At 46.4% G+C, this 16,984-nt stretch overlaps 1 protein-coding gene across 9 annotated transcripts in view; it reads left to right on the forward strand.

Annotated features, from left to right (window-relative positions):
• The window catches only part of CNOT4 (CCR4-NOT transcription complex subunit 4), a 52,792-nt gene extending 36,140 nt beyond the window's left edge, over positions 1-16,652 (forward strand). For 5 of the 9 annotated variants that reach the window (XM_077266774.1, XM_077266767.1, XM_077266769.1 and 2 more), the window contains 2 exons: positions 12,755-12,967; positions 14,831-16,652. In XM_077266774.1, coding sequence (XP_077122889.1) covers positions 12,755-12,967; positions 14,831-15,135 — 518 coding nt within the window. In that variant the 3' untranslated portion in view covers positions 15,136-16,652. The remainder of the gene's footprint in view (positions 1-12,754; positions 12,968-14,830) is intronic. The other 4 variants (XM_077266768.1, XM_077266773.1, XM_077266777.1 and 1 more) reach the window with 1 other exon arrangement.
• The last annotated feature ends 332 nt before the right edge of the window (positions 16,653-16,984 follow it).

The raw sequence follows: 16,984 nt of genomic DNA on the forward strand, positions 1-16,984 counted from the left end.
CGCCCACTCCACGCCCCTCTTCTCTTCCTGCGCTCTCCTCAGCGCTGCAATGGCGGCGGATTTTGGCGGCAAATGGCACAACACACAGTCCAAGCACAATAAATCACAGTCTCTAGGCACACATGACCTGATTCTTCAGGCTTAAGTAGATCCTGTTCGTGACGCCAAGTTGCGGAGCGCCCCCACACCGCCGCAGGGCCGAGGGGTACCCGGAGCCGGGCCTCAGGGATCTCAGTCCTGGGGTTGTCACGGTGGCTAGACCCGGTCCGTGGCCCTGTCTGTCAGTGGGGGACGTCCGGTGCAAATAGGTGATGTTATAGCGGTGGTGTAGCGGTGCAGTTGTGGGGTGCAAGTCGCGGTAAATAACAAGGACACCAGGTTGCAGTCTCTTTACCTCTTTACTGGAGATCTCTCGGTCCTCAGTCCAGAATCCGGTTCACCAGGCTGCGCAAGTCCGGCCGGTCCAATGGCACCTCCAGAGTTCTCTTCACAGGAGGAAATCAGTGCCTTCCTACTAGCGCTATGTGTTGTAGTCCTTCCCTGCTGTGCTCACGGAAAGTACCCCACAACGGTTGTGTCTGTTTCTTAAGTTCCCTCACAACTCGATTAATAGATGTTCTTCTCGTATTCCGTCCCTCCCTGTTATTCAGGTTGGAACGGCACCCGTTTGTCAGGTAGGCATGGAGTTCTTCCGGGACCCTAGAGACGCCCCTCTCCCGCAATTGCCCCCCAAGACTTCATAGGTGATATGTGGTAGACAGCCCGCCTTAAACTGACTGCCCTGCCGCTGTTTGGAGTATGGCTTGAAGCTGTATGCTATTCCACTCCCTCGGCGTTCCGGCCACCGGTAGTGCGCCTCAGTAGGATGTTGCTCCGGTCTTACAGCATGACCCCTACTGGTATTTCTCCTTCTGCTTGATCCCGTTTCTCACTCAGCACAATCTATCTCGCTTCTAATCCTTTCTTAGGGCACCGCCGCTATGCAGAGCAGGCACGGTCCCGTTACGTTCTTTCCAATGCCAAGCCTCTGCCAGGATCCCACCCCTGGCAGAGACCCTACTGTCTCTTCCCCCACAACACCCTCTGCCACAAGGTGTTGTCTGGTCTAATCCAGTCAGCTTTCTCTTCTAACTTCCTGCCTGACCCCCAGTTTACCCACATTGGTGGGGAGTGGACTAGTGAATAGCACCCTTAGCTCCCCCCGGAGGCCCAGCTGTGAAACATATTGGTGTCTGTGATACCTGATTAGAGGAACTCCTTCAGTGCCATCGAACGCACCATGGCTCCCCTTATTGGCGGAGCCACAGTACTGCAACGACCAGGACTCTGGGGCGCTGCATATATATATATATATCTACCATCAAGGGTGGTCCAGATAGATGGAACGCCCCCATAACCGCACCAATAACTCATAGATGTGCATATAGAAGAACAGACTTGTATAGTATAGTGGGCGCAGAACGCATTCGGGGTCCACCATGGAGGGCACATGACCCCATAGTTAGTCCTCGAGCACCTAACTAATCTCACAGTACTATCCAGTAGTGGGATGTATATGCCACATATATCCACATTTAGGATCCTATCATTATAAAATCCTGCAATGTGTTTACCGCACACCCCTCCATCTCCGATCCTACAGTATATCAATAGTCTCCTTAATATTCAGGCTTATCAAGATTAAATCAGGACCGAGGGGAATCTACAACAGTTGACACATTAAGTGTAAGTAATTAATATGTAGAAACACATACATGACTAGATAGACCCCCAAAAAAGGAAATCATAAAATAAATAATACCCGAGGGATATCATACCCTATGATTAAAGAGGACAGACCAAAAACGCTTATGGAGCCAGGTACGTATATAATAGAAAATAAAAAACTATATACTGGTAAGGAGCTACACAGAACCACAGAATCCTACAGACAACAATTCTGCTGATAATCAATATTCAACCCCTTTGGGTAAAGGGTATCAAGTTCAAAAATCCATCTTAGTTCTTTCCTCTTTAAGAGGGAAACACGATCACCCCCTCGTCTCACGGACGGGACATCATCTATTACTGTGAATCGCAGTTGGTTAACCCAATGACCCACACTCAGAAATGTCTAGGCCCCGGGAGTTCCGTCAGTCCAGTCCTAATGGTACTTATATGTTTACTAATTCTCGCTTTAATCTCCATAGTGGTCTCCCCCACATAGAAGAGACCACACAGGCAGCTCAGGACATAGACTACGAAGCTGCTTGTGCACGTAAACCTTTTATGTATCTCATACTTCTTCCCCGTATGCGGATGACAAAACGAGGAACCCTTAATCCTGTTATTGCAGCCCAAGCACGGGAAACTACCCAGGCTAGGGCGGCTGAAAGTAGTTTGTATATCCCCTTCATGCTGCCTATGTCCGATACTACCAATTGATCCTTCAAATTTCTGTTACGTCTGTAGGAGAATAATGGGGGCAATTGGAACTCCATAATATTAGAATGGCCCCGACCCAGAAGAGGCCAATGTTTCCGTATGATGTTAGAGACCTGCTTGCTCATTCCATTAAAGGTGGTAACAAAAGGAACCCTCGTCTGGGATTGTACAGGCCTCTTTGGAACCAAAAGTTCGTCTCGATCTATGTTAAGGGCACGTTCTTTAAATTTATCAAGCTCAGCACCCGGATACCCCCTACATAGGAATTTTTTACACATTTCATCAAGTCTCTCATCAATAAGTGTCTCACATGAGAAAATTCTTCTCACTCTTAATAACTGACTCCATGGAAGGGATTCCACCATCTTCCGCGGATGTTCTCTAGAGAAATGTAGAATGCTATTCCTATCTGTACATTTTACATATAAATCCGTGTGTAGCCTCCCCCCTCCTTATACACACATGTATCCAAAAACTTGGTAAACCCAAGTTCTGGGTAAATACCACTCAAATACAGGAAAAACAATTCTAGCTCAGCTCCAGGTTTTGGGGCCATGTTAGGGGCTGGTGGCGTTACATCGACGACATCTTCCTGGTGTGGGACGGAGACAGGGCTGAGCTAGAATTGTTTTGGGGTGATCGTGTTTCCCTCTTAAAGAGAAAAGAACGAAGATGGATTTTTGAACTTGATATCCTTTACCCAAAGGGGCTGAATATTGATTATCAGCAGAATTGTTGTCTGTAGGATTCTGTGGTTCTGTGTAGCTCCTTACCAGTATATTGTTTTTTATTGTCTATTATATACGTACCTGGTTCCATATGCGTTTATGGTCTGTCCTCTGTAATCATAGGGTATGATATCCCTCGGGTATTATTTATTTTATGATTTCCTTTTTTGGGGGTCTATCTAGTCATGTATGCGTTTCTACATATTAATTACTTACATTTAATGTGTCAACTGTTGTACATTCCCCTCGGTCCTGATTTAATCTTGATAAGCCTGAATATTAAGGAGACTATTGATACTGTAGGACCGGAGATGGAGGGGTGTGCGGTAACACATTGCAGGATTTTATAATGATAGGATCTTAAATGTGCACCTCTGGATCTATGTGGCATATACATCCCACTATTGTGTAGTATTGTGAGATTAGTTAGGTGCTCGAGGACTAACTCTATGGGGTCATGTGCCCTCCATGGTGGACCCGGAGTGCGTTCTGCGCCCACTATACTATAGAAGTCTGTTCTTCTATATGCACATCTATGAGTTATTGGTGCTGTTATGGGGGCGTTCTATGTGTGGGGATATTACTATTGGGATTGGCTTGTGTCTTGTATGGGCACGCCTGTGGGGGGTGGCGATCGCCTGTGGGGGTGGCAATGCTATGTATTGATTGGTGGTACGTTATTGTTTACAAATGTAGGGATGGGAGCTCTAATAGAATGTTATTTCTCTAAAAAGAACAATCAGCTATTAATTATCTGTGGTGAGGGGCCAGTTCTACAGTGACTCTGGATCTGTTTTTAATTTTTGTATATCTATTGTGATTGTAATGTTTTTTTTTTTCACTTTTGTATCTACACCCTATTGGTGCTATGTTAGTGGGGTGGCTGGGGTTTCATGTATATAATGGTGGTTAGAACGCTGTGTACTGTGCTTGAAAAAGGTCTTGTGACCGAAATGTCGCTACAGGAGGCAGAATAAAATACGTAAGCCTTTATTTTTTTTCACCATCCAGTGTGGCGCTGTTCTTTTGCGTTATGTATTCTCAGTTTGTGTCTCGAGCAGCTCACAGCTTTCCAGTCCCTTCACATCCTTGTGACAGTGGTGATGAGCACTCCTTTTTTAAGTGTATAGACATTTTAATAGCTTTTCAGCCTCTAATATAACTACTACGCGTACACGGCCAGGCTCAGGTGTCTGAACTGTATGAAATCCAGCTCTCCACTACGTAAGATAAAAGCTTTCATAGCAGCAGAATTATTATTATTATTATTATTATTATTATTATTTATTGTTATAGCGCCATTTATTCCATGGCGCTTTACAAGTGAGGAGGGGTATACATAATAACAAGTACAATAATCTTGAACAATACAAGTCATAACTGGTACAGGAGGAGTGAGGACCCTGCCCGCGAAGGCTCACAATCTACAAGGGATGGGTGAGAATACAGTAGGTGAGGATAGAGCTGGTCATGCAGCGGTTTGGTCGATCGGTGGTTACTGCAGGTTGTAGGCTTGTCGGAAGAGGTGGGTCTTCAGATTCTTTTTGAAGGTTTCGATGGTGGGCGAGAGTCTGATGTGTTGTGGTAGAGGGTTCCAGAGTAGGGGTGATACGCGAGAGAAATCTTGTATGCGATTGTGGGAAGAGGAGATAAGAGGGGAGTAGAGAAGGAGATCTTGTGACGATCGGAGGTTGCGTGTAGGTAAGTACCGGGAGACGAGGTCACAGATGTAAGGAGGAGACAGGTTGTGGATGGCTTTGTACGTCATGGTTAGGGTTTTGTACTGGAGTCTCTGGGCAATGGGGAGCCAGTGAAGGGATTGACAGAGGGGAGAGGCCGGAGAATAGCGGGGGGACAGGTGGATTAGTCGGGCAGCAGAGTTTAGAATAGATTGGAGGGGTGCGAGAGTGTTTGAGGGGAGGCCACAGAGCAGGAGGTTGCAGTAGTCAAGGCGAGAGATGATGAGGGCATGGACTAGGGTTTTTGCAGATTCTTGGTTGAGGAATGAACGGATTCGTGCAATATTTTTGAGTTGAAGTCGGCAGGAAGTGGAAAGGGCTTGGATACGTGGTTTGAAGCAGAATGACCGCAGACATAAATCTTTTTTTAATGCTGGCTAACTAAATCAATTTCATAACTTGAGAGTTCTCCTTTAAAGATGGACCAGCTGCTGAGATTGCGTTTCGAGCAGCTCACATCTTTCCAGGCCCTTCACTTCCTAGTTGCGGTGGGGACGAGCTCTTCTCTTTGACAGTTCTAGTCTAGTAGCTTCCTCCTAGTGCTAAACTTTATGCTACTGTGACCTATTAATGATCTGTCAATGCTTGTTCTGAAATCCACCGTTATCCCATGTTTCCATGTACAGATAACTGGGACTTTGAACAATCTCAAAAAGTGAGAGCAACGATTGAGAACTGCTTTGGAAACTGCAGTGGGAGCAGGACTAATAGCTGCACACCTCCCTCTCAGATCCTAACCTAATAACTGCTGTATAGACATTTTAATAACTCTTCAGCCTCTAATTTAACTACGGCGGGCACATAGCCAGGCTCAGGTGGCCGAACTGTATGAAATCCAGCTCTACACTACGTAAGATAAAATCTTTCATAGCCGCAGCATGACCTCAGACATAAACCTATTTTTATGCTGGCTAACTAAATCCATTTCATAACTTGAGAATACTCCTTTAAAGATGGTCCAGCTGCGGAGACTGAGAATGAGGGGCTCCGCGTCAATTGTGTGAGCAGTAGTGAGCATGTGCAATCGCCACCTCTATAAACCGTGAATGCAGTCGAGGTCCCACAAGCTCATTACCGCTTCAGGACCTACGTGGTCGAGATTGGTGAAGTTAGAAGAGCGTTGCTGACTTTTCTGCTCTTTACACCTCCGCACTCTGTGACCCTGCTCACTAACTTTACACTTCGTGGCTGAGTTGCTGCGGTTCCTTCCACTTCTCAATAATATCGCTCACAGGTGATGGGGAAAGACTTAGGAGAGAAGAAATGTCATGGACGGACTTGTTACCCTGGTGGCTCCTATTATAGGACTGCGCTGGTACCAGTGAGCTCTTCACCACCGGCCGTTCAGCTAAGTTAGTAAAGGCAGACTGCATGGCGGGGGGCCAGAGGCTATACACTGGGGAGGGGACTGGGGCTGCTTTCTGTACACAGGGGGAGGAGCAGCGGGGCAATGGGGCTGGACTTTGTAAATGGGGGCGTGGGGATGCACACGCTGCCGGACTTTATACACTGGGGGTGGGGAGCTTGCGGCCCTATGTAGTACCCTGGGCGTGGGAAGGGTGCGGGGCCCATCGTTGTACAGTGGGGGTGGGGGGTGGACACAACATCGAAGAGAGTGGTCTTGGGGCCCCTCGTAAGCTGGGGGTGCATGGGGCCCCTCATTGTAAGCTGGGAGTGGGGAGGCACATGGGGTTGGACTTTGTACACTGGGCGTATGGAGGGCACGATGCCCATCGTTGTACACTGGGGGTGTGAGACCCAACATTGTACATTGACGAGGGTGGTCTCGGGGCCTCTCGTCGTAAGCTAGGGGGGGGGCATGGGGCCCCTCATCGTAAGCTGGGGGTGGGGAGGCACATGGGGCTGGACTTTGTACACTGGGCGTGGGGAGGGCACGATGCCCATCGTTGTACACTGGGGGTGTGAGACCCAACATTGTACATTGACGAGGGTGGTCTCGGGGCCTCTCGTCCTAAGCTGGGACTGGGGGGCGCGGAGCCCCTCGTCGTGAGCTGGGGGGTTGGGGGTGCCGGGCCCATCGTTGTAAGCTGGGGGCGCAGGACCGTCGTCGTAAGCTGAGGGTGGGGGTGCAGGGCCCGTCGTGCACTTGGGAAAGGGTGGTTGGAGGATGGTGTGGAGATGCAATGGGGCAGGATGTTATACATGGGGGAGAGAGGGGCTCAGTGTGGCTGGACCTTATACACTGAGGAGAGACAAAGGGGCCGGATGTTGTACACGGAGGTGGGTTTGGGGCGACAATGGGGCAGGATGTTATACACAGAGGTGGGATGGGGGCGGCAATGGGGCAGGATGTTATACAAGGAGGTGGGATGGGGGCGGCAATGGGGCAGGATGTTATACATGGAGGTGGGATGGGGCGGGATGTTATACATGGAGGTGGGATGGGGCGGGATGTTATACATGGAGGTGGGATGGGGCGGGATGTTATACACGGAGGTGGGATGGGGCGGGATGTTATACACGGAGGTGGGATGGGGCGGGATGTTATACACGGAGGTGGGATAGGGCGGGATGTTATACATGGAGGTGGGATGGGGCGGGATGTTATACATGGAGGTGGGATGGGGCGGGATGTTATACATGGAGGTGGGATGGGGCGGGATGTTATACATGGAGGTGGGATGGGGCGGGATGTTATACATGGAGGTGGGATGGGGCGGGATGTTATACATGGAGGTGGGATGGGGCGGGATGTTATACACGGAGGTGGGATGGGGGCGGCAATGGAGCAGGATGTTATACACGGAGGTGGGATGGGGCGGGATGTTATACATGGAGGTGGGATGGGGGCGGCAATGGGGCAGGATGTTATACACTGAGGTGGGATGGGGCAGGATGTTATACACGGAGGTGGGATGGGGGCGGCAATGGGGCAGGATGTTATACACGGAGGTGGGATGGGGCAGGATGTTATACACGGAGGTGGGATGGGGGCGGCAATGGGGCAGGATGTTATACACGCAGGTGGGATGGGGGCGGCAATGGGGCAGGATGTTATACAAGGAGGTGGGATGGGGCAGGATGTTATACACGGAGGTGGGATGGGGCGGGATGTTATACACGGAGGTGGGATGGGGCGGGATGTTATACACGGAGGTGGGATGGGGACGGCAATGGGGCAGAATGGTACAGAGGTGGGATGGGGGCGGCAATGGGGCAGGATGTTATACATGGAGGTGGGATGGGGCAGGATGTTATACACGGAGGTGGGATGGGGGCGGCAATGGAGCAGGATGTTATACACGGAGGTGGGATGGGGCGGGATGTTATACATGGAGGTGGGATGGGGGCGGCAATGGGGCAGGATGTTATACACGGAGGTGGGATGGGGGCGGCAATGGAGCAGGATGTTATACACGGAGGTGGGATGGGGCGGGATGTTATACATGGAGGTGGGATGGGGGCGGCAATGGGGCAGGATGTTATACACTGAGGTGGGATGGGGCAGGATGTTATACACGGAGGTGGGATGGGGGCGGCAATGGGGCAGGATGTTATACACGGAGGTGGGATGGGGCAGGATGTTATACACGGAGGTGGGATGGGGGCGGCAATGGGGCAGGATGTTATACACGGAGGTGGGATGGGGGCGGCAATGGGGCAGGATGTTATACAAGGAGGTGGGATGGGGCAGGATGTTATACACGGAGGTGGGATGGGGGCGGCAATGGGGCAGGATGTTATACACGCAGGTGGGATGGGGGCGGCAATGGGGCAGGATGTTATACAAGGAGGTGGGATGGGGCAGGATGTTATACACGGAGGTGGGATGGGGCGGGATGTTATACACGGAGGTGGGATGGGGACGGCAATGGGGCAGAATGGTACAGAGGTGGGATGGGGGCGGCAATGGGGCAGGATGTTATACAAGGAGGTGGGATGGGGCGGGATGTTATACACGGAGGTGGGATGGGGCAGGATGTTATACACGGAGGTGGGATGGGGCGGGATGTTATACACGGAGGTGGGATGGGGCGGGATGTTATACACGGAGGTGGGATGGGGACGGCAATGGGGCAGAATGGTACAGAGGTGGGATGGGGGCGGCAATGGGGCAGGATGTTATACATGGAGGTGGGATGGGGCAGGATGTTATACACGGAGGTGGGATGGGGCGGGATGTTATACACGGAGGTGGGATGGGGCGGGATGTTATACACGGAGGTGGGATGGGGCGGGATGTTATACACGGAGGTGGGATGGGGCGGGATGTTATACACGGAGGTGGGATGGGGCGGGATGTTATACACGGAGGTGGGATGGGGCGGGATGTTATACACGGAGGTGGGATGGGGCGGGATGTTATACACGGAGGTGGGATGGGGCGGGATGTTATACACGGAGGTGGGATGGGGCGGGATGTTATACACGGAGGTGGGATGGGGCGGGATGTTATACACGGAGGTGGGATGGGGCGGGGTGTTATACACGGAGGTGGGATGGGGCGGGATGTTATACACGGAGGTGGGATGGGGCGGGATGTTATACACGGAGGTGGGATGGGGCGGGATGTTATACACGGAGGTGGGATGGGGCGGGATGTTATACACGGAGGTGGGATGGGGCGGGATGTTATACACGGAGGTGGGATGGGGCGGGATGTTATACATGGAGGTGGGATGGGGCGGGATGTTATACACGGAGGTGGGATGGGGCGGGATGTTATACACGGAGGTGGGATGGGGCGGGATGTTATACACGGAGGTGGGATGGGGCGGGATGTTATACATGGAGGTGGGATGGGGCGGGATGTTATACACGGAGGTGGGATGGGGCGGGATGTTATACACGGAGGTGGGATGGGGCGGGATGTTATACACGGAGGTGGGATGGGGCGGGATGTTATACACGGAGGTGGGATGGGGCGGGATGTTATACACGGAGGTGGGATGGGGCGGGATGTTATACACGGAGGTGGGATGGGGCGGGATGTTATACACGGAGGTGGGATGGGGCAGGATGTTATACACGGAGGTGGGATGGGGCGGGATGTTATACACGGAGGTGGGATGGGGCGGGATGTTATACACGGAGGTGGGATGGGGCGGGATGTTATACATGGAGGTGGGATGGGGACGGCAATTGGTCTGGATGCTACTCACAAGGTGGTGGGGTAAGAATGGTGCAGAATGTTTTACAGTGGGGCTGAATGAAAAAATGGAAGTCAATGATTAAGACAAGGGGCCAACACTTCTCTCTATATAGTTGTTGTATGTAGGACCTCACATTTTGTAGAATTTTTTTCAAAATTTTCTTTTAACCATCTAGTGACCGGAATCCTTGAATAAATCATATGTGGAGATATTTTTATTACCTTTTATGCATCTTCATTTACTACATTTTATTTTTTAGCTGTACTGTTTTTTTTCTGTTTTTTTTTTTATTTGTTTGTTTTTTCTTTGTACACCCTTCCGAAAAAACTACCGTATATGGGGACGGATATCAAAAATATTTGGTTTACTAAGGAGTTGTGATGTTTTTCAACTCGCTCATTTGACAGGAGGTCAAAGAAAGGACTCTCAAAAAAGCCTTTGTGTAATGTTTGTGTGCTGAAGGTGAACCACAGAGAGAACCCCTCGAGTTGGGAATCTCTGGACTTTTGAGAATGAATTTAGGAATAAATGTGGAGTATGCTGCTTCTTTGTAAAATACAATTATGTAGTCCAGAATTTTTTTTATGTTGTAGTAATAAAAAAAGGTGTGATTTTCAAAACCTGATCACACCTAAGTGTGCAAAAACTTCCACATATGGTATTTTGCAAAATCAAGAGGTGACTAATCTACATCTTTAGGCTTTTTTTCCTGGTACCAAACCAACCTTGGACAACACAAAAATGTTTTCTATGTAACGTTTATTAGAGGGCCAAATTTTTCAAGGTGAATTGGGCACAATGTAATAGTGATTGTAGAGAGGTATAAAACGTGTTTTTTATTTTTCAACTTCGTCTGTCCGTTGCAAAGAGATTACCAATCAAAGTATTGGCACATAATTAGTTTAAAAAAAAAAAGTTAAGGCCATTGGATGGTGGTAGTTTATTCAGTGGGGGCGTGTACTTCTTCTCCCTGTATACGTTGCCCAATCATAAGCAAGCAGCTACACACTGGATAAAGAAGTTATCACAGGTTAGGTTTCTCAGTGTGTGAGATGGAAGGATACAACTCTGATCTCCTGGTCTCACTTCCTGCGTGATTAGACCGTTCTGGGCTTCGGGCACAGATGACAAACACCTTTTCAGATTAGATCAATGTGTAGCTGTAAACCCTTTTATCAGGTCTCATAGCACTGTCCGTGACACGGCAAAATTCAATCAACAGTCTTTAAAAAGGATATGACCCATTGACATCTTTCTAGACGATCAGTCGGCATGGTCCTCAATACACATTAGACAGTCGGCTGAACTCGTTGATATCGCCAGATTGAGATCTGTGTTCCCCCACATAAAAATTACATAAAAGTTTTGTTAGTTTTTCACTGGGGGGCGTGCACTTCTTTGCCATGTGTGAGCTATCCAATCATAAGCAGGCAGCAACACAGTGGAGAAAGAACACACCCACTTCATAGCTTAGAGCAGGTTTCTCAGTGCGTGAGATATACGGATACAGCTCTGATCTCCTGGTCTAACCTCCTGCATGATTAGCCAGTGCTGGGTATAGAGCACAGATGCTTCACACTGTTAATATAATGTCAATATTGGGGAAAGGATGGCACAACTCAAGGCCCCCATGCACATTGTACTAATGTTGGCTGAATATGTGGATATCGATGGGAACGGTTTAATTTCTACTGTGTATGGGGGAGCAAGCCAACTGATTGAACATGTCCAAATGACATCTTTCCCAATGATTTCAGTCGTTCACATTGTTCTCCTGGAGATAAGCCACCGGCCTACGTATCAGGGGCTGTCTAGCTGAGCTGACAGTGCTACGAGATGAGGAGAGCTGATAACAGGGTTTGTAATGTGACCATATCTTCAAGGCGTTATTCATCTGTGCCTGATACCAGAACTGTCTAATCCTACTGGAGGTGAGACCAGGAGATCAGAGTTGTATCCTTAAATCTTACATCAAACACTAAGAAGCCTAAGTTACGGTGGGGGCGTGTTCTTCTTTCACTGTGTTGGTGCCTGCTTATGATTGGGCAACTCGTACAGGGAGAATAAGTACACGCCCCCAGTAGAAAACTTACAACAAACACAAGAAACCTAGGTTACGGTGGGGGCGTGTTCTTCCTTGTTCACTGTGTTGCTACCTGCTTATGATTGGGCAACTTATACAGGGAGAATAAGTACCCCCCCCAGTAGAAAAACTAACCTCACTTATTTGGACTTTTTTTTAACTCATTATGTGCCTAATACGTCTCTTATATCTCCGCAATGGAGGCAAAATAATAAAAAAGAAAATTATTCAGCTCTGCAGCCGCACTTACAATTGTGTTCAGTTCAACATGAAAAATTTGGTGAAGGGTCCTTTTTAGCCATAAATAATTGTATACATTTTTTTTTTTTATTAATAATTGTCTAGTGAATTATAAATAAACCATAAAAAAATTGCACTAAATTTAATGTAAATTTTTAGAAATATTTTTTTATATATATAAGCAATTTTGATTTTAATTTATACGTTTACATATTACTTTTCATGCAGTGAGTTGAAGCCGTATAAAGTTCCCCTTCATTCAAAATCCAATCTTATATATTAAAATTAGAAATTTAAAAAAAAAAAAGAAAAGAATTTTATTATAATTTAATCCTTAAAGCAGAAAATTCTAACAACAACTTTTTTATATATTTTTGTTTTTATTTTTTTTTATTTTTATTTTTTTATTTTGAATAAATCTCCCAGACCACAGCAATTCAGTAGAGAGTATAAATGTGAAGGAATGGCAGGACGGGCTAAGGGCGCTTCTGCCCAACATAAACATCAACTTTGGTGGGCTGCAAAATGCTTCTTCCCCTTCAAACGCCACCCACAGTGCGCCAACGTCCAACCATGCCACACCTAACAGCCTGAACTGGGACTGCCCGAGCAGCTGGATGGATCCCGCCATAATCACAGGTAACCGTTTCTTCCTCCTTCATTGACATCTCATCCCGGGCGGAGGACATGACGGCCGCATTCTCCGCCATCGGCGACCCCCCTCCGTTACATGTTGTGAATGGTCGGCCACAGTGAGCTGAAGAACTCTCCTCGTTCCGCTGAATTCGTTTTGTCGACCTTCCTCAGGAGCAAAAGATGCATTTTAGTTTAGCTACCTTCACAGAATTTTTTTTTTAGATTTTTTTTTTTTTTTTTTACTTAAAAATTAAGTAAATTATTTAAAAATAAAATATTAAGTGGGGTGTGGGCCAAATTATTTGAACTCTCAAACCATACTCCACATTTGTTCAGTAGAATGAAAGGATTGCTTGTATGAAATATATTTTTTTTTAGGGGGGGGGATTTTTTTTTTTTTTTTTCTCAAACTCAGAGTTTTAGTTTTTCAATATTTTAAATTTTATTAGTAGGAACTTGGTAGCCACAATGCTCTGTGAGCGGAGCACCTCTCTGCTGGTTTATACTCACAGAGCATTATACACAATGCTCTGTGAGCCGAACAAATCTCTACTGGTTTGTTACGTTGTCGGTCTGGATTCAGGGCATTGTCTACACTGGATTTTAAGTGACCGAGGATTTATACGATGATTTAAAGGGGTTGTCTGGGATTTTTCAAAAGGGCAAGAAATGGTATAAAAATGATTAAAGAAACCGCGATGGCGTCATTTGACCGATAATAGCGAATCATTTGCTTCTGTGGTTATGCTGGTATGTACGGCACATGTCCTCAAAAGTGAGGTTGAGTAGGCATTTTAGTTTTCGGCCCCCCCCAAGTCCATTTTTGAAAAATCCCAGACCACCCCGATAAAGAGGATTTGTCACTAGCTCAAAAAAATTAACTACCTTGCAAAAATCCATGCGCTCCACTGATTCTGCCACTTTTTTTCCGTTTTGCTCTTCATCACTCCTGTGCAGAGATATTAACATTTGTTGTTACTGTATCGCTATGTGAAATCCCTGCCTGTAGTCCAACGTGGGTGTTTCTTCAGCCTAGTCTGGGGGCGTACACTTTTACCCCTCATTCCCAGATTCTGCCTATCACTAGTAACTGCTAGATCAGCTGCCGAGCTGCGATTGGCCACATCTGGGAAGGAGAGATGAACGTGCACGGCCCCCCGGGAAGACTGAAGAAACACTTGAAAAAGATTTCACATACTGCACTCCAGAAGAAACAAATGTGAATATCTCTGCAATGGAGCGTCGCAGAGCAAAACTGAAAAGAGCTTCAAAATCGAGGGAGCACAGGGATTTTCACAAGGTATTTAAGTTTTCAGATCAAGCAATGGGTCCTCCTTTTACTGACAATACAATCTACGTTGAGTTTGGGGATAAAGGGCAGAAAAATGTATTGTGGAATGGTATTTACTCGCCTTACTACCTCCCATGGCTCTGTAATATTTTGGTGCCATAAAAAGTTTATTTTACTAGCGCATAGTTTGGCATGTTAGAGAAGACTGCAGGAATGTGTAAAGTTCTGAGGAAAAAACAAATTCTATAGTTATAGGCTGTGTTCACACAACCTCCACGTGAACACAGCCTAAAATGTCATTCTAGAGTCTTAACTGGTCCTTCACTCAAAGGAAAGTCTTATAAAGTCGTCTTGTGTATAAAACATTATTTTTTTGGTGCTTGTGGTCGCCTGAGTGTCTGTAACGGAGGAAAAAGGCGGCTTTAGGCTGTCCACCTGACACTAAATATGTTAAATAAAAATATATTGATTTAAAATTATTTTTTTTTCTCCACTTTTTACTGTAAAATTGGCAAAATCTATTTTTTTTTCTAATTGTATTTTTTTACTTTTTTTTTTTTTTTTTGTTCCCGTAGGTATCCCATCATCCACCGGAAATGGTTTAGAACCTCTGCAAGATGACAATCCGCCACACTGGTTAAAATCACTACAAGCCCTGACAGAGATGGACGGCCCCAGCAGCTCTATACCTCCCCACCACCCCCATAACAATCTCTTCAGCACACAGATCCCCCTCCACAGAGCAAATTGGAGCCCCTACCCTCCCCCGACAAACCCCGCCAGTTTCCACTCCCCTCCCCCAGGCTTTCAGACAGCCTTCAGACCCCCAAACAAAACCCCCACAGATCTACTACAGAGCTCAGCCCTGGACCGCCATTGAAAATTTCAAGGGACAGTTTAGAAAATTTTTGGGAAATTCTTCCCCTCCCCTCCAACTATCCAATGTCAATGTTTCCTTCTCATAGAAGTCCTTCTCTGGAATTCTCAAGAATCTTGGAAGTTGGACCCCCGATACCTCGCACGCATTTCCGAAACTAACAGCCGACGATCCGAGATTTCGCCAGTTCCTTTGATAAAGCGACTCGTTTTATTCCCATCTCGAATGCACCAACCACGAAAGTGAGAGATAAGGGAAAGACCCTCCTACAAAAAAAAAAAAATCAGATGACTTTAAAAAAATAAAAATATATATTTTATTTTTTTATTTTTTTGCAAGTCTGGACGATCAGTGGTCTGCTGCATGAATTTTTTTTTTTTTTTTTTCTTAATAAAATAATAATAGCTTAATATAAAATGTGATTTAACAGCAAAAATGTAATCGTAAGACGTTAAATTGGGTAAATTAGAAACCCTACCCTGATCCGTAATTATAAGATAATGGGGGGAAAGCACCACAAAAAAAGTAGTAATTTTTGCAATTTTTTTTTTTTAATAAAGTATACCATTTCATGCTTTTTGTCTTCAGGACCAAAGGGGGGCTGGATTTACAAATTAATATATATGTTAGTGCCCCTCTGACGTTTGAAGGGGGTTAAGGCAAAATTAACAAATTTGGCAACTTTTGGAAAATTTGTTGCAAATTTGATTTTTTTTTTTTTTTTTATTTGTAATGTTTGCTAGATTTTAGGGTGCTTTCCTGGGTATGAGCAGCAGCAGGCCATGATGTTCAGGCAGTTTTTGCGATTTAGTAAAAAAAAAAAAAAATTAAAATTAACTTTTTTCTCTTCTGGAGGGGAAAAAAAATAAAATGGCTTTTTTTTTTATTTATTTTTTTACTGCGCATTTTCTCTTCATCAGTGCAAGCTTGATTTCATTTGTTCTTTGAAGATCTGGGAAGGTGTTGGTGCGATCGCTTCCCATCATTGAGTCACTCTCGGTCGTCTCGGAAGAAAAAAATCCGTTTTTTTTTTTTCTAATCCCCCAAAAATCAAATAATTATGGATCTGTATCTCTGCTGCTTCCCTGGACTCGTGTTCCTGTCTTTTGCACATACGTGGATTTTCTGCTTTCTTCTCAAGTCACTACCTGATGGAAATTTGGGAAAAGGAGGCCATTTTTTTTTCTCTTCGTCCTTCATAACAATCGGGAGGTTCAGAGGCGTTAACAATTTCAGTATCAAGTGAAAAATTTAATCTTTTTTTTTTTTTTCCCCCAAAACAATTCATTTCCAGGCTTTACTACCCGTCTACTGAAATGTTATAATATTTCTGGCATTATTATCTGCAGTATTGAGAGAAATTAAAGGATAAGCCAACGAGGGGGGGGAGAAAAAATACATAAAATATGATTAATTAAAACCTGGTTATAACCTGACGCTAAAACTAAACCAAGAAAATGTACCTCTGTCTACAGAATTAAAACTAAAATCTTAAATAAAACAGAAAACTTGATGATAAATTCTGTGATGGATTTTTTTTTTGGCTATTGGATGTGAATTTAAAGGAATCTGCACAAACACCTTTGCTTCCTGTAGAGAGATGAGGACCTGCCGTAGGGGGGCAGGACCCATCACTCCCCTCGCCCGCCCTCCGCACCTGTAGGGGGCCAGAACCTGCTCCCCCCCTTCTTCGTGTAGAGGGGCCAAGACCCATCATACCCCTGCCCCCCCCCTGTAGAGGTATCAGGACCCGCCAAGCCTCCCCTTACTGTGGGGGTCCAGGATCCATCACACCTCAACTCCCTGTAGGGCGGCCAGCACCCATAACCCTCCTGCGACCCTTCACACACCT

Source organism: Ranitomeya variabilis, chromosome 5 (genome assembly GCF_051348905.1).
Source record: "Ranitomeya variabilis isolate aRanVar5 chromosome 5, aRanVar5.hap1, whole genome shotgun sequence".
Lineage (NCBI taxonomy): Eukaryota > Metazoa > Chordata > Amphibia > Anura > Dendrobatidae > Ranitomeya > Ranitomeya variabilis.